Consider the following 21,456-nt stretch of genomic DNA (forward strand, 5'->3'; position numbering starts at 1 on the left):
TTCACCGGATTTAAACAATTAATACACAATAATTTATTATATTCCAAATGAAACATAGAAAGCTAAACCTAGCCATAGCCTTCAATGGTCATGTCTCCAAAAATTCTGATTTGCTTCAAAACGTCAGTAATGGACTCCCATATACTATTTAATTAAGTGAAATGCAAAGACACATAACCGTGTTTTTAAATCCTTTAAAAAAGGTAAAAGAAACAGAAAACAACACAATCTTAATAATAATAATAATAATAATAATAATAATAATAATAATAATAATAATAATAATAATAATAAAACCCACTATTTTGCCCCACCAGAATTTCAGAAACATGTGGATTGTAAGAATTCTTCTCTTCCCTTCTTGTAAATATAGGAACAAAGTCCAACATCGATTTAAAAGCAGATAATGATCAAGGAAATAATTTAGACAGCAAAACATGAATCATGGATGTGCCTCTTTGAATACATTCCAGGTAGCTAAAGGCTTCTCAGTCTTTTTACATTTGATTTAAAAAAAAAAAAAACAGAGTACAGTTTTTAAAGTCTCTTGTTCTGTGTTGCCTTCACGTGTGGTGGAAGAGGTGAAAGGATTATGACACAAAGAAAGTGAAACTGTTGAATGTATAGAACACATTTTTCTGTTTTGAAATGTGTTCTGTGAATTTCTTAAACTCCCCGTCAAATGCTGGATTTTCTGCAGCTAATAAAAACTAAGGAAGCGTGTCCGGAAACGCGCGGAGGCGTCTCCCACGCGCGCGCGCGCGTTCCCACCCTTCCCGCTGAACAGACCCCACCTGTCAGGTAGAAACAGCGCGCGCGGTCAAAGCGCCCGCAGCGACCTGAAATCCCGGGCCGCCATGCAGTCTCCGGTCAGGAACTCTCCCGTCAGGCCGGGTTTCCACCGGGTGGAGGTGCAGAAAACCACCTGGGATGTCCCGGAGAGATACGCGACGCTGCTGGCGATCGGCTCCGGAGCTTACGGCACAGTGTGGTGAGTTTACCCCGGGTAGGGTGCGAAAACATTTGAAGAAAATAGTCACTCTTTCAACATTTTTAAAATGATTATCGATATTATAACTTGTTTTTTTTTTTTAATTCTCACTGTCATATAGTCACCAATTTAGATTTGCGCTCTTCTAATTTACATTTTAGTGTTAATAAAACTTTCGTTGTTCTGCTGTTCCTTTAATCATTCTGAAACATTGTCAAGCTGCTAGTATAGTTTTATAGATCAGTGCTGCCCTAAAGTTCTAACGTATCCCAAGCCTTTGACTGAGTTTGGATGTAAATTGACTTATCCTGTGTGTTTTTAGGACCTAAATATGCATTCCACAGCTGTGTGGTTTAGGCAGCCCGACAGGCCAGGATCAAATGGTTTTGCTAACAGAAACAGTTTTTGTCTGCCTGAAGATCGCAGATCGGCAAGTCAATGCAGGTCCTCCAAAATGACAAGAATCTCCCACACAAACCTTTTCAACACTACAGGCAGGAATGTGAGCTGTCCAAGACACAGTTCTTTCTAGTGATCTCCCACTGAAACACTAGAAACTGCTGATGAGTTATTGCCTGTTAACACTGATATTGTTTTGGTTCAGATCTGGTAAATCTCCCTACAGGGACAATAATAAAGTGATGCAGATAATGATACTGATATATAGACAAAAGGTGTGTCAGAAAACAACAACCCTTAGGTTCCTGACTTCCATCAGAGTATCCGTGTGAGTCATGTGAGCCAGTGTGTACCATGTCAATAAGACAGTTTGTTTAATCTTGTTTAGCTCCGCCATTGACCAGAAGACCAAAGAGAAGGTGGCGATCAAGAAGCTGTATCGGCCCTTTCAGTCCCTCATCCATGCGAAGCGAGCCTACAGGGAGCTCAGGCTGCTCCGCCACATCCAGCACGATAATGTGAGAAGAAACGTTGCAGGAAATGACAATTAGTCTGCATTCAACAAGTACAGTGATGCAAAAAACATATTTCTCTCCTTAAAGATGACTTAGTAACAGTTAAATGAATCAAATCTTAAAGATTCAACATAGCCCAAGTAAGCACAAAAATCTGTATTTTGTGTTTTCCAGAAACATTGTGCCATTTTATAGCACAATCAAGTAACTATGTTTCTTTCAGTTGTTAAAAACAATGCTGTATATATCAAATATGACTTAAAAGAAATTTTACTTTGCAATTTAACGCCTTGAAATTGGGTCTCTGTCTCTTTAAAAACTCCTGCTCTGTCTGAAACTTTGCCTTCAGGAAGTCATCACCATATGAGCTCAGCAGATGAACAGTTCCGCCAGGTGTTTGTTAATTGCTGCTGGCTAGTCAGAAGGAGCTAGGTAGAGATTAAAGGAGAAATTCTTTAATCTCTCATGGCAACCATTGTGCTGTGCAAACCATCTTATTGGAGCTACTGAGCCACTGAGCTTCTCTTATAATGAAGTCAAATATCTTTTAAGTCATATTTGGTATATATTGCATTTTTATAACAACTAAAGGTAACAGTTTCTTGATTGTGCTATAAGATGACACCAAATGCATAATGCTAATTGCATAATACTGCATCTTTAAATCCAGTTGAGATGAGGCATAACTTTTAACAGACCAATCATACTTGGAAATCCTTCAGCCTGGCTAACAAAAGAAGAGCAGGCCAAAATTCCTCCATTGTGATTTAAAAGACTCAGTGCCAAGCTATCATGGTTAGAGGCTGATTAGTTTTTCAACTAGACTGGTTTGGATGTATTAGTTCTCTTAACAAATGTAATCATTTGAAAATGCATTTTTTTATTGACTCTGGTTCTTTGTCTGATGGTTGATGTTCTCAAATTTGTAATTGTGACAAAAAAGTAAAACCTGCAACAACCGGTAAAGAGGCAAACATTTCTTTAGCCTACATTCTTAATTGAGGAAAATACCTCTCTACTGGATCTTCTCTTGAAATCAGTTTCTGTTACCACTGTATGGCACCTCAGGTGAAGTTCAACGTCAAGGTTACCCCTAACTTTCTAATCTTGCTAAAAAATGTTCCTATTCTTTCAAATACAGTTGATTTTTATTTTTTACGTTATATTAGATTCCTTTTTTCTTCAAATAAATTTTCAAATTCATTGCCCTCTAGGAACAAAGGTGTAAACAAAATGTATATTTCACACTTTGAAGTGTAAAAAATACACTCAACAGACACGTTGTTAGTTACATATGTTTGACTGCTTGCTAACACAAACATCAACTCACCTCGGTTTATGCCTGATCAAGTTCCAACAAAGCATCGGCATGCCGAACCATCTCCTGGTTTACAGAGCGTAGAGTCAAGATGATAGGTAGTAGCAGCCAAAATGACCCATTTGCTACAGTTAAGGTATTCAGAATCTAAGCACCCAACACTTCAAACAGCAGCAGAACGTCACACCAGATGCCAACGCCAGTCAGCTAAGAACAGGAAGCTGAGGCTACAGTTCACCCAGGTGCTGAAAGATTGGACAGAAACAGATTGCTAATCCATTGCCTGGTCTAAGTGTTGATTTAAGTTGTCTTGTGGTAGGATCAGAATTTGACATAAAACATGAAACTATGGATCCGTTCTGCTGTTAAGTCAATGATCCAGGCTGGTGTAAATGTGTTTTAATGCAAATATAAAGAACGGGAAAATGATCACAAGTAAATATCCTAAAGGTTGAGCTTGTATATTGATTGATTCATTTTTCTTTAAAGGTGATCTGCCTTCTTAACGTCTTTACACCCGACTCCACACTGGAGAAATTCCAAACCTTGTAAGTAGAACAATTCTGCTGGTTTCTGCAGCTCATTGAGTTTGGTTCAATGTTTCAGCTTCGTCCTGCTTGTTTTTACTTGGTTTGTTCATTCAAATGTTGATCTCCTTTCCTTTTTACTGTCTACATTTTCAAAATTGCTTTATATATCCTGAACTTTTAGGCTTAGGCCTGGAGATTTGATTTGATTTAGTTTATACTTGTGTTTCTTTCCTCCCTTGATATCTGTCAATCTTTAGTTATATGGTGATGCCCTTTGTAGCCCAAGATCTGGGCCACATTATGAAGAGAAAGAGATTATCTGATCGCATCATCACATATCTGTTTTATCAACTGCTAAGAGGCCTGAAGGTGAGTGATTTAATTATTATTATTATTATTATTATTTGCTTTATTTACGATCTCCTACTGGGCCATTTGTGATATACAACCACCTCCCTGCCTCTCCAAATAAGCTTATTATGCAGGTCTTTGTGTCTTGCAAAAGTTTCTTTTCTGTTGAATAACACATTTCTGTGTTTTATTTGGATTTTAAGTGCTAGACCAACACATAGTAGTGCACAGTTGTAAAGTAGAAGGTTTTTTTTGTTTTGTTTCTTTATAAATAAAAATATGGAAAGTGTGATTGGATTTATATTCAGCTCCCCTGAGCCAACACTTTTTAGGACTACAAATAACAGCTGCAACTTACATGTAGCCACTGCTAAAAGGTGTATTCTCTGATAGGTAAAATATTCCACAGTTTTGATGGAGTTTGTCACACTTGTGCGTCGGTGTAAAAAAATCTCAGCAACAATCTCACCAGGATAGAAATGTCAAAATATCTCAGCTTCAACAAGTCTGAACCAAGTCATATTAACAAAATGAAGCAGGAGCAGCACAAGGTGGAACATGCACAGAGGAGAAAAAAAACACTCTTACTGCCTTCCTAGATCACAAAGATAAGGGACACGTCTGGGAAGAAAAAGAGCATCTTGTGAGCAAAACTGAGGCCGAGCTTAGGGAGTGTCAATACCAAAACCAAGTTAGTGCAACAGAGGCCCAGTGATGAAGTTAATATTGCTTCCAGAAAATAGAAATCTTCTGATAAGTCCAAATGAACCTGAAGCAGGAAAAGTGTGCTTCGATTTAATGCCAGAAATAGTTTTTCAGTATATGTACATGTCTAATTTCAGCTGTGTATCTTATTTGCAGAATGTTTTCTGCCTTTACAAAACAGTTCTTTAACTAGTTCATCAACTATAGTTCATCAGCTACTCAGTGTTTTGTATAAGAAAAAGCATTTAACTATTGTGTTAATAAATGACTGTGATTGCACAATAAATACATTTAAGAGTATGTTCACTTGTCAGATAATCTGTTCTTTATGCCATTCCCAGGCAGAGTGTGTCATGGGTGTGTGTCTTCCTTACCCTTATTTATCCCCTCAGGCACTGCTAGTTAATATGTAACCAACAGTGCTTTGTGGAAACACAATTCTAACTGTAAAACTAGAGTACGTATGCACATATCTTAAGATGTTTCTTTCTTTTGATATGTTTTTCCAACATCTCTTAAGTTCACAAAGATAATCTCCCTACTGTCTTCCCAATGTTCTTAAATCCATGTTGTTGTTCTCTGCAGTACATCCACTCTGCTGGGATCATACATCGGGTTGGTATACATCAGCTTCAATGTCTAATTCATTAATAACTCTTTTAGATTTTTCTTGATTTTTCTGCCAGCAAAGAAGCAAACATATGCTGAAATTAATGCCAAGGTGTTACTCGTGTGTTGTAGGATCTGAAGCCGGGCAATCTGGCCGTGAGTGAATCCTGTGAATTAAAGGTAAGTTCTCAAAATGTATGACAGTGGTGGGCACCGCAAACTATAAACGTAGCTGCCCTAACCTTAAAACATACACATTAGTTCCACTAAGTCCTACGCCATCATAGTAGTTAGTGGAAGCTAATGCTAAAGCGCTACATTCAACCATAGTTATACCCATCATGTGTCACAAAGAGAGCATGGAGTCTCTCAAAAATCATTAGTATTTATGAATTTTATGTATGTTTTCATTAACACACCTGATTGTCCATGTAACTGTTTTCTGTTGTAGGCTGTACCTCGTTGCTTCATGTTTTGCTTACTTGCAATTTGCTCAAAGCTTTTTGGAAAAAAAGAAAGGAAAGGAGAAGAGAGGAAAAGGAAATGCTGCATAAACAGGCTTCATCCTCTTCACCAGCATGAATGCAAACGGCTGACTACTTGAACAATTCTTGACAGTCAATAATTAAAACGACAACAAAGAGGTTCACTTTTATTCAACTGAAAGTTTACAAAATAGCCAAATAAGTGAGTCTTTCAGAATCAGAGTCTAAATAGGCTAAACGTTTTGAAAGTTTGCAAAAACATTAAAGTGCTAAACAAAAAATGATCTCTGCCATTAGAGGAGTTGCCAAAGTGTGTACCTGCAAAAGGTAAAGTGTAGAGACAAACTAACACCTTGATATCACATTCCCTATAGTGAAACTGGGTGGCTTACAGGACAATGCAGAAACAAAAAATAGAATAGGTCAATCAAAGTTCTGACCACAATTTTATTGTGAATTTGCATCAAAACTTGAAACTGAATATTTACAGTGCTCCTCATATTGAAAGAATTAAGGTACAGAAAAAAATCAAGTGCCATTCATTTCAGATTCTGGATTTTGGTCTGGCGAGACAAACTGAGAGTGAAATGACTGGTTATGTGGTCACACGCTGGTACAGAGCACCTGAGGTCATTTTCAACTGGATGCACTACAGTCAGGCAGGTAAGAACAATACTGTGCATTTTTAATATCAATTTGTCTCAAATGAAATATGCTATTGAAGTAGGCTACAACACAACCTGTCAAACAGATTTTTGTGACTGAGATTCTGCCTCTTTGCAGTGGACGTCTGGTCAGCCGCCTGCATCCTGGCTGAAATGATCACCAGCACGGTGCTTTTCCCAGGACACGACAGTATCCACATACAGATATCTTCATGCTCAATTATTATAAGGATAAAGAATAAGGCTTGAGTTTCCTTCCTTATTCCTACATGTGAAAGGAATAAATGGCTGAATCATATACTCATGAATATAAATCAGCATGTGTGCTAATATTAGCTTAATGTATTAATAAGAAAATGTTCAAATAAAATTTAGTTGATTTAAAATACAGCTAAACAGACACACACTGAACAGGTAGCCCTGGTTTTCTTACCTAAGCATCCAGGTATCGATCAGCTGAAGAAGATCCTCAATCTGACAGGAACACCAGATTCGTCCCTAGTGCAGAAGATGCAGAGTAAAGATGTAAGTTATTTTTTGTCCACAAAACAACCATACTGACATTTCCAGTTTGCTACTGATGCAGACAAATTTGTTTGCACACCTGGTCAAGATGTGCATAAATTAATCATTAGTTGCAGTTAATGTCCTGAGCCTATCATTGAAGAGAGGTTCTTCTGGTCCCCCAATCTAGATCTGAAATTGAGATAGCTGTGGAAGAAGGTTGATTTTGTGTTTTGGTGAACTCAGTTTACATGTGTTTTGTGGACTTGGAGAAGGCATTCAAATGTCTCCCTTGGGTAGTCCTGTGTATGGGGAACCAGGCTATACACAGCACTGGCTGTTAGGTCTCTGTACAACTAATGCCAGAGTTTGGTCCTTGTTGCTGGCAGTAAGTTGGACTCCACCAAGGTTGCCCTTTGTCACTAATTGTGTTCGTAACCTTTCCCTGGAGTAGTTTGCAGTGGAGTGTGAACCAGGCAGGATATAAATTAGGAACTACCCATTTCTGGTGTTGAACCAGGGTAGAATACATTCACCACATCAGAGACAAGGTCCTGCCCTAAGTAGAGGAGTTGAAGTATCTTGTGGTGGTGTTTGTGAACGAGGGAAAAATGGTCCATAGGCAGATTTGTGTGGTGTCTGCAGTGGTGCAGGTGCTGTAACTGTCTGCCATAATGAAGAGATTTGCCAAAAGGCAAAGCTCTTGGTTTAACGATTGATCTATATTCCTGCCCTCATCTATGGTCACGTCATGGTGCCTGGGCTATCGCTTAGAGACAGTGTGAGAAGCTTGATCATCCTGGAGGGACTCAAAGTGCTGCTTCTTCACGTCAAGAGGAACCAGTTCAGGTGACTGGGGCAATCCAATTAGGATGCCTCCTGGATGCCTTCCTGTTGAGATGTTCCATGCACATCCCAACAGGAGCAGACCTAGTGGAAGACCCTGGACACACTGCAGGGACTATGTTTCTCTGCTGGGCTAGGAACGCCTTGGGAGCTGGCCCAAGTGGCTGGAGAGAGGGAGGTCTAGGAGGTCAGGGCTTAGGCTGCTCCCCCTGTAACTCAACCCTGGATAAGCGGAAGACAATGGATGGATATCATGCTACTGAAATAAGAGATTAAATTATTTGAAGGTGTTCACTCATTTTCATCAGTGTTTGTCAGTTTCTGAAAAATCATGTGACTCGTGTCATTTATTTTTCAGGCACAGTCGTATGTGCAAGGTCTGCCCTCACAAAAGAAGAAGAATTTTAAATTAGTGTTTCCAACAATGAATGAGAAAGGTGAGTTTGTCTCTAGGTCCATAACATACCAGAAAAAGTACAGTGTGCACTGCTAATAGAAACACTTACAGTAAATAAAATCAAATCAATCCAAGTCCGAAAGCATTGATGGTTAACAGAAGACGGGATGGTTTCTGTCCTGATACCTCCAGCTTTAAACCTTCTGGAGGGGATGTTGCTGCTGGATCCAGAGAAGAGGCTCACAGCCAATCAAGGACTGGCCCACCCGTTTCTGTCAGAATACCACGACGCAGACTCAGAACCAGACTCCAAACCTTACGATGACTCCTTCGAGAGCCTTGAGCTCGATGTCGGAGAATGGAAGAGTATGTATGGCAAAGCTAAAGACTCGGGTGCTCTCTACTGAGACAATCTAAATCCTAGTGTAGTGACGATTTCATATTCCTGAAAGATTTGTTTGTACACAAGAGATTTCTCTGCTAAATTTAACACTGCTTTCTGTTTTCCAGGTCTTATCCACATGGAGATCATGACTTTTGACCCCGATAACCCAGGCCAGACAGCCATGTAAGACATGTCGGTGTGGCTGTCTGTGTCAGGTTCAAAGGTCAAGAACAATTGGGGAGGGGTTGAAAGCAGCATGAACTGTTTTAGCATTTTTGCTTCAGCTTACATGTTTATCATTTGATACAAGATTCAGTAAAGGGCAGGTTTTGTGGATATGGTTGCCTGTACAGCCATGGCGGAAAGATGCTGTTTATTTTATTAGCAAGTTTATTAATTTTACAGTTGAAGCCAGATATTTACATACACTATACAAAGGCACATATTCTTTTTCCCATTATATACCCTGTTACTTTCTAAATGTCACAATAATGATACATAGACTTGTTTTTAACTTTCCACAAATCCATTAGTTTCCCTACATTTTCTTAATATTTGGAAGAATTGTCCCATAAACCATATGACTTGATTCAAACATTCTGGGGTTCATTCCATAAGCTTCTCACAATAGCTTGCTAGAAATTTGTCCCATTCCTCCTGAATAAACTGGTGTAACTGAGTCAGATTTGTCACTCACACCATTTTTAAGCTACAACATTTTGATGGAGCTGAAGTCAATGTTTTGTAATGACCACTGCAAAAACATCGATATTGTTGCCCTTAAGCCACTTTGTAACTAATCCAGCTCTCTACTGTGGAAGGTCTGTTTGTGCTGACATCTGTTTCCCCAATGCATGACATTCTTTTCCTTTCTAATCAACTTTGTGAAGTTCACTTGTAAAGTTTCCCTTGCTCCAAACATAATGATGGTCATGTGCACAAACACCACATGACACCACAGAGAATGTCTCCAAAAATGATCCCTTGGACATTTATAAATTGTAATTTGGCTTTTTATGTTGTTTGGAGTAATGGCTTCTTCTTCTCTGCTTGGCCTTTCAGTCCATGTTGGTAAAAGACTAGTTTCAGGACAAAACTGTGTTTCTCCCTGTGACATCAAAGTCTGTGGTTTATCCAACAGTATTTAAGTCTGACATCTACCTCCTTCTTTCATGACCAGAAACAGATCTAGAGCAGCCATGGCAACTCAACAAACACTGAATCAGTTTTTTAGGTGGGAATGATGTAAGCTATGTGCTTTATTTAAGATGTATTTCAGTGTCACTGGTTGTTCTAAACAAAGAAATTGACTGTTGTTATTAATCTGTAACCTAAACCCTTATGAATGCCAATAACGGCAACTAAAATGTTTGCTAAAAAGAAGTTTATAAACTGCCTAAATGTACTGAAATAAAAACCTAAGGATTACCTTGTTTCATGGTGTTGTATGGCAGACTAGAAAGTCATCACCGTAGCTCCATCGTTATGTTCTCCTTGTTTTTTCCTGCAGAATTCTGGTCTGTCCCTCAAGTTTCTCTTGAAACATTATTCCCCTCACTGTAGCACACCAACCTGTTGACACAGTTCAGCAAGCTCTGCACTGGTGGCAACAGGATCCTCTCGAGAACATCCAGCTTGAATATTCGTCATTGCAGTGTCCTGCAATTTAAATGTGACATTTTATGCAAACCAATGATGGCTGCACACTTTTCTTTGTAACAAACCTTTGCGCCTACTATATGAACTTAAACCACAATGTTTACAAAACCACATTTGTGTCACTGCCTAGGTTATGGCCATATCATAGGACCATTAGTCTGGTCATTGCCTTCCTGTGCAGTTCCCCTTGATTCTCATCACCCTTCAGTGCTCCATCTAGAATTTCTCCCATTGACGTGGATTGGTCTGTTAGAATTTCTACTGGGCCAATCAGCGAACAGAAAGTGAGGTGAACAATGATGTTGATTTTCTGAGTTGGTTTAGAATTGTGGTCTACTTATAGTTGTAGTTTGACAATTGCAACAGATGATGTAAACAAACCCATTGAGTCTGTTGGCCATACTTTCAAATATTGAGCAACTAAAGTAAGAGAAGAAGGAATGTTTAAGAGATTTTATTGCTGCAGCTCTCAGTAACAGCCATCATGTTCCATCATATATACACGGGGCCTGATTGTTTACAGCACATGCAATTTCAGGTAAGCTTTATCGACGTGGCCAAACATTTTAGTCCAAGCCTTCAGCAAACAATTGTTTCTCAATAGCCAGGTGTCCAGACTCTCTGAATGAAGCAAAGCGTAGAACAAGAGTCTGGTTTTTACCAGGCGAAGGGCAACAACAGAATAGTTCAAATGATTTGTAAAACGTTTAGTTAATCATTGAATTAGACAGAGTTGACCTGAAACATTTTTCCCCACATTTCAGTCAAACCCCACTTACTAAGGTAGAACTGACTAAGCTGGACTTACCTGACTGATTGTCCATTAAAAACAATATACTGCCCTCACAAGACTGACTTTATAACACATGCTGTGGGAGACATGTTCTCAGAAATTCAGAGGGGTAACCCTGGCTAATACAGTCTGTGTATGCTTTAGCTCCTGAACCTACAGCATGCCTCACTGTGGAGCTGCTTGATGTAAAATCTTAATGCTTTATCTCATTATGCATTAAATGTCAATTTAATCTGTAGAGTGTCTTTGTTCTATAGCATGTTGCCTATTTTCAAATAAAACACTGCAGTATATTTCAAAAGGTGCAACAGTAAATTAATATTTGTCTGGTTCTGAAATGACACCCTCACTGCTAGGACTGTAAAATTAACATAAGAATAATATTTCAGTCCTGACTGCTCCCTTAAGGTACAATAAGGAATTGCATCTTATGCTAATGAGGAATATCTTATTTTGCAAATGGAAAAGAACTGTCGCATGAACCAGTTAGTTATTCTTCCTTCCAGTCACTAGAGGGCAGCATTCATTTACAGATAAAACATCATACACCAGGTTTGTTGCTGCTAACTTCCTTATTTACCTGTGTTCCTTAGCTACAGTGTCTGCCCTTTTCCTAGAACACAGCATGACTTAATATCTTTTTCTCTGATGAAATGTGCTGCACTGAAATGAAAACGCTTTTCTAAATGTGTAATAATTAGGGTTATCAACTCAACACCTCCAAAATACGGGACAGCTTCACCATGGTGGGGGCTTAATTACATAATGTGTCAATTGTGACGTAATTGCACAATATTCCTTATTTGTCCAACACCAAAGCGGTAAAAGGTATAGTAAAAAGGTTCGGGTTGTTTGCCAAAGCACTTCAAACCATCTTTGTAGTTTTTCCTCGTACAGTAAGTTTTGATATGATGAAACAGGCAATTCAGCTGTAAAGTGGCAGTTGGGAGCAGCAAGAAGGTCCTCGGTTCAAATCTTTCAGCATGTTCACTCTGTTCACACATGGGTTCCCACCAGATATTCAGGCTTCTTCCCAGTTTAAAAACATTAGGTTCTCTAAGTTGACCTCAGGTGTGAGTGTGTGTCTCTATGTCTCTATGTTGTCTCTCTCCCAGTGACCACCAGGTGTATTTAATCATGTGTTTCAACCTTGTTGCCTATTGAATTTAATAAAAACATGAAGCACCAGTGTCAAAGCAAGTGTGAACAAATATCAGATCAATTCAAACATATATCAAATTACATAAATTATGTTAAAAGTTTCTCCTGTCTCTGATCGTGTCACACCCTTCATCACTTCAAGACAGGCAGCCCTTGCAGCTCTTGATTCATGTATCTGCTCAGGCATGTTGCATTCACCTCCACTTACTCAAACATTTGGCAGACTGTCTTCCACTACTCAGAGTCATTTGTGTGGCATGTCCACAGAGTTGACAGCACATGCCAGAATTTGCTGAACTGTCATAGCTAGGGGCTGCAAGCAAGTTTTCTTTTTTTCTTTCCATAGGTTTCTGAAAATAACTGTCTATAGGCAGGGGCAGAGCCAAAGGAGGGGCCGGGAGGGCACTGGCCCCCCCTGACATCTGATTGCCCCCCTCAGTTGCCCTCCCTGATGATTGACATGTAACAACACCAGGTCATTCCTGTACATTATTTGGAATCATTGTAAGCCAACCTAATAGCCAAAGAAGAAAAACAATATTAAATATATGAAAAGAAAATGTATAGAACTTTATATAAGTCCATGTGGTAATATATATGCTACTCCTCTATTTAAACTATAATAAGTGGATCAGAACAACTTGATCACTCATTCTCTTTAGGTTTTCTCCATGTGCTGCAAACTCATTAAATGCATTAGAAGCCCGAGCCACCATTAAGTAAATAATTCTGGTCCGACCCGATTTTAGTTGCCTCTACAGTCCATAATGTCTGGACATGTGCACCAGCCAGGGGCGTTAATTATTAACCTGTCAAATGACGGACGGGCTTCAAATTTTCCCATAATTTAAAAAAACAACCGGTCAAATACGGAAAATATTCCGTTAACACGACCTCTCCCTCTTTCATGTACTGTATATATACAGTATATACTCATACATATAGATGTGTATACATACATATAGATAGATGGATCTATATGTAGATGTATATATATACACACACTTTCTCATTTTTGCCACACCCCCCAACCCCTTCGAGATAGCCCTGATCCCCCTCCCCCCCCCTCAACTTTAAAAGTCTAGCTCTACCACTGTCTATAGGTGATGTAACATTTCAATTCAATTGCTCATCTTAAGCTGATCATAAATAGAAACCACATTGAGAGAAATGGATGTAATCACAGCTTTTAATGTACTAAAAGTTTCCTTATTAAACTACTTTTATAGATTTTATCTATAAAATATATAGGACATGTATACGACATATACATGTCGTATATTGAAATATTTACGACCAATATTTCATCTGCAGCCAGATGAAATATTTCATCTGGCTGCAGGTTTCAGTCACAAATTTGTCAATTACTCAGATTCATTGTCTACTTGTTTCTACAGTAACATGCAGATATTTAAACTACAAAACACAGCCACTCTAGCTGAGGCCTGCTTGCCTCTAGAGTCCAGTCCATGTCGCCTGGGTCTGAAGTTTCTTGCTAATTGCCCATCCCAACAGTGGACTTGAACACTGGTGTTTTGTTAGTCAGCCAGGCTGTATGTTGTTTATATGTTGGCTGTTTGTTCTGCCTGGGTCACGTCAGTTAGATGGATTTTGCTATTAGAGCTTTCATTTATATTAATGTCTGAATTTGTGTAGGCTGTGTGTTGGCTAATTAAGTGTAGCCAGGTGGCAGGATGTCTAAAAGAGAAGCTAACTGTATGTCCCTCACCTCTGAAATCAAGATTTGTTCCTTAGTGCAGGGTTTGTGTGTCCACAGCTGAACTCTGTGGTGGAAGAAGCACCAACTTTACTCAACACAAGATGCCCCAAAAAGGTTTTACTTTTTTACGAACAGGTTCAACTAATAAGATTTACTGTAATAGTAAAACACTAAATGAGATATATTTGTATATACACATTAGCGCTTTACCCTGCTAGATGGAACAAGAAGTTGAAGAAACTGTAGTTAAAATCTCCCATGATACTTTCCATCAAAAGTGGGTGGGTTGATTGTTCATAATCCATTTTTTAAATTTTACTATTGATAGGTATTTTCCTTTCGAACCTAAATAAAAGAAAGAACCACAGACAACGTATATGAATTTTATGTAGAGCTTTTGCAAAAGGAGAACGCTCTATCAAAACCTCTCCTCCGATCAGTTCTACAGAGCGTTCTGACCTGTTCTCACAAAAACTCCTGTTTTTATTGTCAAAGAAGGACAGGCAAGGGGGCAGTCAGGAAAAACAACAGAGGTCGTAAAGCTTCTAACCCAAACATCTAACAACCCAGGTCCAGATGTGATATCTGATCAAAGGTCTGAGCCCGGTTCAAATCTCGGTCAATACTGTCAAGAAAACAATATACGACTGATTAAATTAGGAGGTGTTCTTGCAAAAGGGTTTAAAGTCTGAGAAACTCAGTGTTATCTATTTCTCGTAAAGTTGAACAGACAGTAGTGACCTCCAGGTCATTTAAAGAAGAGAACACTTTAAACAGAAAATCACTTTAAACAGAAAATCACTAAGATCTATAGACTTAAGGTGAACTAGAGTAAGAATAAAATGATAATACCAAAAAATCTCTAACAACTATGTGGTAGGTATTCAGGGATATTTTTGAATGAATGTTAGAGTATGTTCCCCAGTGCATATAATTCAATCAGCCTTTAAATCTTTCACTTCAAATCCTCTGACGCCCGTTCCAGAGAACAGTAGGTAATTCATTTGTTGCAGCTTGCAGGAAATGTCTGTGTGTGTCATACTAGTGTTGAATAAGTCTGTAATCAAACTGTTGTGCGGTTCCTGCACAGCTTCCATGGTGTCACCAGGTAACTTGCACTTTTGCACTCAGAACAGTTTCTAGATCAGTGGTTCTTAACCTGGGTTCGATCGAACCCCAGGGGTTCGATGAGTCGGTCTCAGGGGTTCGGCGGAGCCTCTGCCGCGGAGGTAAAGACACACTTGTGTAAAGTCGTGATGACCCGCCCCGCTTGGCCATCACTTGCTGCAGAGGATCATGTTACATTGCTCGGCCAATCAGGGCTGCGGGGAATTTAGTGCCCACAGTGTCAGCGGCTGTCATAGTTGTATGTCGCGTGGTTTCTTTCTTAATATTTTAATCTATACTAAATATGTCGAGCAAAAAAGAAGAAAATGAACAGACTTTGCTCTGAAGATGCACTTGCCAAGGTGAAGCCACGCCTCTCTGAACTGGTCTCCCAAAAACAAACAGCAGAAGTCACACTGATTTGCAGGTATGTCATTTGTGCAATACTTTATTCTGGCCCCAAAAAGTATTTAGTGGATTCAAAATGACAAAAAACAAATTAAGTTTAAAATAAAATAAAAAAAATAAGTTATTAAAAAAAAATGTTATTCTTTGAAAAAATCCAAATTTATTTTTAATTAGTAAAATAGTGAAAAAATATTTTTGGGGGCTGAAATTCTTTTATGGGCCAAAATATTTTTAGGGGGCCAGAATAAAATAATACTGTAACTTGCTGTGAGTTCATGGTTTTGTTCTCTGAGCAAAGATGATGTTCATGCACGACTCATTTTGTGCACCAGCAAAAAAACATATACATACTGTACCTATGTCTTGAATTTTGAAAAAATATACAGTACAGACCAAAAGTTTGGACACAACATTGAATTCAATGAGAAGGTGTGTCCAAACTTTTGGTCTGTACTGTATATTTTATTTATCATTAAAGAAGGGTTCGGTGAATGTGCATATGAAACTGATGGGTTCGGTATCTCAAAAAAGGTTAAGAACCACTGTTCTAGATCAAGTAAATTCTGTCTGTTTTTGCATTTTGTATTTTTTGATACACAGATTCTGTTGCAGTTAATGCAGGATTGCAGGCTGTGAAAACTTAGAATAGTTATAATAAAATACCAAGTAAGATGTTATCCTTGCTTTTATATGAGGAACGCTGCACTCCTTGTACAGAAAATATTTTACACTATTAGAAAACGAAACTGAACTTGACTGCATTGTATGAAAAGAAGGACCAACTTGGAATATATATGACTGACTTGAAATCTACCTGAATGATTTGGTAGAGTTAATTTTTTTTAACGTATCTTGAGATATATTTGTTGTGAATTGTCACCATATAAATAAGCTGAATTGGTCTGAGTTGAAATTGAAGCAAATCTCTCAATTTAAATCCAACTTCAGCAAGAGTTAAACATGACATTGCTGTATTAGTGCTACAGGTAGTCATAATAATATAATATTCCTCGTCTGGTCCAGAAAATAATTATTAGAGATGACAAACTTGAGATATAACTAGCTCTCTGTCTGAAATCAAGGTCAAATAAAAGTTCTTAAATTACTTAGTTTTACATGTGTAGACAAAGTGAGAAAAACTTATTTGAAGAAAGAAAAACACAAAATCAACCAAATGAATATGAATTCAGATTTATTGCAGCTTTTTTTTGATGGTACAATTCATAATAAATCTGGTAGTTGCAGTCAGCCCTATGCATTTAGTTTTACAGTTGTTGTTGAAAGTAAAGCATGATCACACACACCATGTAGTTTAAACAGTGGACAGCTCATGTTCTCTCAAAACATGAATAGAAAAAAAGAGACAAAAAACAATCAACTTGTCTGTTACATGTGGCTGCTTTTAAAGATGGCAAACTGCACAGGATGATGTATGTGAGACAACAGAAGAGGTACGAGGCTAATATTCTAGGCTAGAAAATCCCTGCTCCTCAGGTACAAAGCCACTTCCTGTTCTCTGTTTTTGTGCAGCGGTGGTTACCCTGTATGGATTCGTTAATGTAACACTACAAATATTCCCATGTCTGTACAACAACGCATCCGGCAACCAGAAGACAGCCAGGCTGACTGATGAAAAGGAGACAGGGCTAACTCACATCTCTGCGGCTCTTTGTCTTTGGTTTAACAATCTCTCTGCCTTAACTTGTGTTCAGTAGGTTTCTCTAACTGTTTCTATGTGATTATGTTGGTTGTAAATGATAAAGCGTGTTCCTGAGGGGACTCTGTGTCCGCATGGAAAGGTGAGGGTGGAAAAGGTTGCAGAACGAGGGAAGAAGAATAGAGACCAGGACTTTTAATAACGAAGCCGAGACGAAGAGACCCTGCTGGAGCTCTTTGAGCTGATGCTGCCGCCTCCTCCTCCTATGCTCATACCACTGCCATATCCACCGCCACTGCCATATCCACCGCCACTGCCGTAGCCGCCGCCACTGCCGTAGCCGCCGCCCATGCCGCCGCCCATGCCGCTGCCCATACCGAAGCCACCTCCCATGCCTCCGCCCATGCCGCCTCCTGAGCCACCTGTTAAAAAGAACAACACATTTTTAGTGGACTACGTTCAACTTCCCAATGCCAAACTTTACTGGTATACTATTTTATTCTTTCACAAATACATACCAAAGCTGGAGCTTGAGGACTGCACATGGATGGTTGCACTTCCACCTCCAGAGGCAATTCTATGAAGATAATAAGTGAAAGATTCTCAGTCAATGTTACTCAAACTTCAATGTGCCTTACTGCAGAAGGTTAGCATTAAGTTTCTACCTGGATTCCTCTCCTTCTAGGAGCTTCTTGTAGGTGGCAATCTCAATATCAAGAGCCAGTTTGACGTTCATGAGCTCCTGGTACTCGCGGACCTGGCGGGCCATGTCCTGCTTGGCTCTCTGCAGTGCCTCCTCCAGATCTTTGATACGGAGCTTGGCATCCTTCACAGCTAGCTCGCCACGCTCCTCAGCCTCTGCAATCTGGGCCTCCAGGTTGCTTCTCTATGTGGTTGGAAACATAAAAGAACCTTCACATGCGGCCATTTCATTTTCCTTAAATCTGTCAAGATGCAAAGCTTTTATTGTCTCGCTAAATGTTCGTACCTGTCCTTTGACGGCCTCAATCTCATTCTGGAGTCGGCTGATCATGCGGTTGAGATCGGCAATCTCGCTCTTTGTGTTGCGTAGGTCATCTCCGGCCTGTGATGCAGAGGTCTGCATCTCTTGGAACTGGGAATAAGTCGAGTAATAATTGTTAGTGCATTTTGTACAAAACTCAACCTGCCATCGCACTTTGATTTGAGGAGAATTTCTTACCTTCTGCTGATACCATTTCTCTGCCTCAGCTCGGCTGTTGTTGGCGATCTCCTCATACTGAGCCCTGACCTCAGCCACAATGGCGTCCATGTCCAGGCCACGGCTGTTGTCCATCTCCACAATGACTGAGGTGTCCTTGATCTGTCCCTGGAGTTCATTCAGTTCCTGAATGCAAGCAAAGGGAATTATTTGACATCCTGACACACTGAGGAAAGAATAACTTGTGTGTCCTTCAGTAACATTTTTGTTTTGCTTACCGCTTCATAGATAGCTCTGAGGAAGTTGATCTCATCCTGAAGAGCATCAACCTTTGCCTCCAGCTCAATTTTGTTCATGTAGGCGGCATCTACATCCTGAAGAGGGAAAAGGGGTTGGCATTTGTCAATGGGCTTAGAGGAAATCAATAATTAATGACTCATTTATTGTTTATGGGATACAAGACTGAAACGCAATACAATGGTTTGCACACCTTCTTGAGGAGCACAAATTCATTCTCCACACCGGCACGCTTGTTGATTTCGTCTTCATACCTGGGTGTGAAAAAATTGTGAAAGATGGGTTTGAATGTACTGAAAAAATATAACAGACATAATCTGGTGCTAGGTAGGTTTAGTATGTCACAACAATGGTAGTCTTGCACTCACTTGTTCTTGAAGTCCTCCACCAGATTCTGCATGTTCTTCAGCTCTCCCTCCAACTTCATCTTCTCGTTGCCGAGCCCATCCAGCTGTCTGCGGAGGTTGGCAATGTAGGCCTCAAACATTGCATCAATGTTGGAGCGGGTGGTGGTCTGTTCCTGCAGGAGGCTCCATTTGGTCTCCAGCATTTTGTTCTGCTGCTCCAGGAAGCGGACCTGAACAAATGTTCAACATGCTTAGAAACACTTTTCCCTTTGCTTGCTTTAATGTTCTACAGATGACTTGTGTAAGCTTTCTTTTAGTTGGCTTTCCCATAGAAAAAAAGATTATGTATACAAAATATTGCCAGTTGCTGTGTCTACTTCCCCCTCAGGGGAGGGATGATCTTGGTCCTCTACATGAGGGTGACTCATTGAGAAGTGTAACTGAATGCGACTTTCTATAAGAAGATTATCGTGAGAGGAAAAACTCACATAATGCGTTTTCTTGTTTTTGTTGAAGTGATTAAATCTTAAGGATTAAAGAATCTAATCCTTTTTGTGTAGGTGTAAATATTTTTCCTAAGCTAAAGTGAGGTTTAGGTTGGCACACCTAAGTTCAGCCCCTCCCTTAAACACCTGACATTGATGCCCCCTCGATACAAGGATGCATACTTTCACTGAGTGAACATGCCTGCCTGAAACTCCCAACAATAAATTCATTGTGGACCAATGTCACCTGACAACCCTTTACTAGTTGGGCAAAATGATCAAGTAATGCCTAGTCCACAATATCTTGCAACTGGGGATTTCTTGGACCACTTTGCATCTATGTTGAGTCTTGATAATCTCGTGTGTGAGGTGTGGTGTTTACTCAGCAGGGAAAGCTAACTGTGCACTTTCTCACACAGGGCGTGGTGCATTTGTATTTATTCAAGCAACCATCTACGTGTAATTTGGCAAAGAAGTTGTCACTGCATGCAAAAGAAATTCCAGCAACTACGTTTTGCACAAGGATTTTGAAAGAATGCATTGAGGCTTAAGGGAATAAAAGTCCTCCTGTTGCATGAATGAAGAAGCTCTGCAGCACTGTGCCGTCATGGTTACAGGTGGTAACCTGATCTCTTCTTGCACTAACACTGAAAGCTACCAGTCACTGGATATGACCACTCTAGAGTTTCCTGCTTCCTGCTCTGCACAGAAACACCTGGTAAGAGACCCGTCACGGTTGAATGAAACTCAGTAAGAGCGGTTGGCTTTCAGTTTGTGAACAGATGCCCATCATCATGCTGAGGACCCCCTTTGAGATGAGACATGCCAACTTTGCAAGCAACTTCATATTGATAGTCTACAGGATTGGAACAGTCACTGTGTACTGATGACCTCTTCAGAAGAAAGTCAACAGCAATGCACAAATCATTTCTACAGTTTTTAAAATGATATGTAGTAAAAACATACCTTGTCAATGAAGCTGGCGAAGCGGTTATTGAGGGTCTTGATTTGCTCTTTCTCCTGGGTACGGACAGTCTGGATGTTGGGGTCAATCTCAAGGTTCAGGGGAGCCAACAGGCTCTGGTTGACTTGGACATTTGTGATGGGGGGTGCAATGAAACCTCCAGCACCGCCACCGAAGCCTCCGGCGCCACCACCAGCACCGAAGCCACCACCAGCACCGAAGCCACCACCAGCACCGAAGCCACCACCGAAACCGGCACCTCCACCGTAGCCACCACCAGCGCCGCCACCGTAGCCACCACCAGCGCCGCCACCGTAGCCACCATATGAAGAGCCACCGCTGAAACCACCACCCATGCTGGATCTCTGCATAAAGCCACCTGCGCTTGATGAGGCCATTTGGTAAGATGGTCTGATGGAAATAGCGGATTTTGAGGAAAATCCTCCTCCCCCTCCTCCTACGCGGACACTGCCACCAAAACCACCGCCGCCACTGGAACCATAGCTGGTCCTGCTTGTCTTCACGCTCATTGTTCTGGTCGACATGGCTGGTCTAGTTTCTTCTGGGAAGTAGTTTGCAGAAAAAAAGGAGGAGGAACAGAGACAGAGAGGTTTGGCAGAGATGTGGAGCACACTAAGAGGAGAGCCAAGTCCCTCTAAGTGCCTTCAAACTGTGAGAGATGGATATTTATCTGCCTCAGAGTGAAGGAGGTCCCAATAAGCCCAGCCTCCTCCCAGATTCTCCTCCAATTACTTGGACCCTTGAAGCTGCTCTCCCAGGCAGGTACTCTGGCTCGGAGCCACTCAGCCTGTCAGACAGGTAACAGCGCTACCTTGTAAAGCGATCTGGGCTCGACACACCCTCACACAGGGTGAGGGGAGGATAGGCATTTTGGCAAAGACCGTTTCATGGGATAAGCTAGGGGCTTTCAGAGAGGTGTGGGAGGGCGGGGGCCCTAATTACAGACTCACACAGTAC

The 21,456-nt window shown here is 40.3% G+C and overlaps 2 protein-coding genes across 2 annotated transcripts; one reads left to right on the forward strand and one right to left on the reverse strand.

Annotated features, from left to right (window-relative positions):
• Positions 1-759: 759 nt before the first annotated feature.
• On the forward strand, positions 760-10,128 carry LOC114147906 (mitogen-activated protein kinase 12). The gene is made up of 12 exons (XM_028022716.1): positions 760-991; positions 1,779-1,908; positions 3,713-3,771; positions 4,011-4,122; positions 5,395-5,424; positions 5,551-5,598; positions 6,452-6,566; positions 6,687-6,758; positions 7,014-7,093; positions 8,277-8,355; positions 8,508-8,681; positions 8,826-10,128. Exons 1-12 carry the CDS (start codon positions 858-860, stop codon positions 8,885-8,887), a joined length of 1,095 nt encoding a protein of 364 aa, XP_027878517.1. The 5' UTR covers positions 760-857; the 3' UTR covers positions 8,888-10,128.
• Positions 10,129-16,723: 6,595 nt separating this feature from the next.
• On the reverse strand, positions 16,724-21,154 carry LOC114146697 (intermediate filament protein ON3-like). Its single transcript, XM_028021019.1, has 9 exons — positions 20,481-21,154; positions 19,051-19,259; positions 18,876-18,936; positions 18,664-18,759; positions 18,407-18,571; positions 18,194-18,319; positions 17,871-18,091; positions 17,724-17,782; positions 16,724-17,627 (listed from the first exon to the last, which is right to left on the reverse strand). The coding sequence occupies exons 1-9, from the start codon at positions 21,021-21,023 to the stop codon at positions 17,401-17,403; spliced, it is 1,707 nt and encodes a 568-aa protein (XP_027876820.1). The 5' UTR covers positions 21,024-21,154; the 3' UTR covers positions 16,724-17,400.
• Positions 21,155-21,456: the final 302 nt, after the last annotated feature.

This window comes from Xiphophorus couchianus, chromosome 1 (assembly GCF_001444195.1).
Source record: "Xiphophorus couchianus chromosome 1, X_couchianus-1.0, whole genome shotgun sequence".
In the NCBI taxonomy this organism is placed as follows: Eukaryota; Metazoa; Chordata; class Actinopteri; order Cyprinodontiformes; family Poeciliidae; genus Xiphophorus; species Xiphophorus couchianus.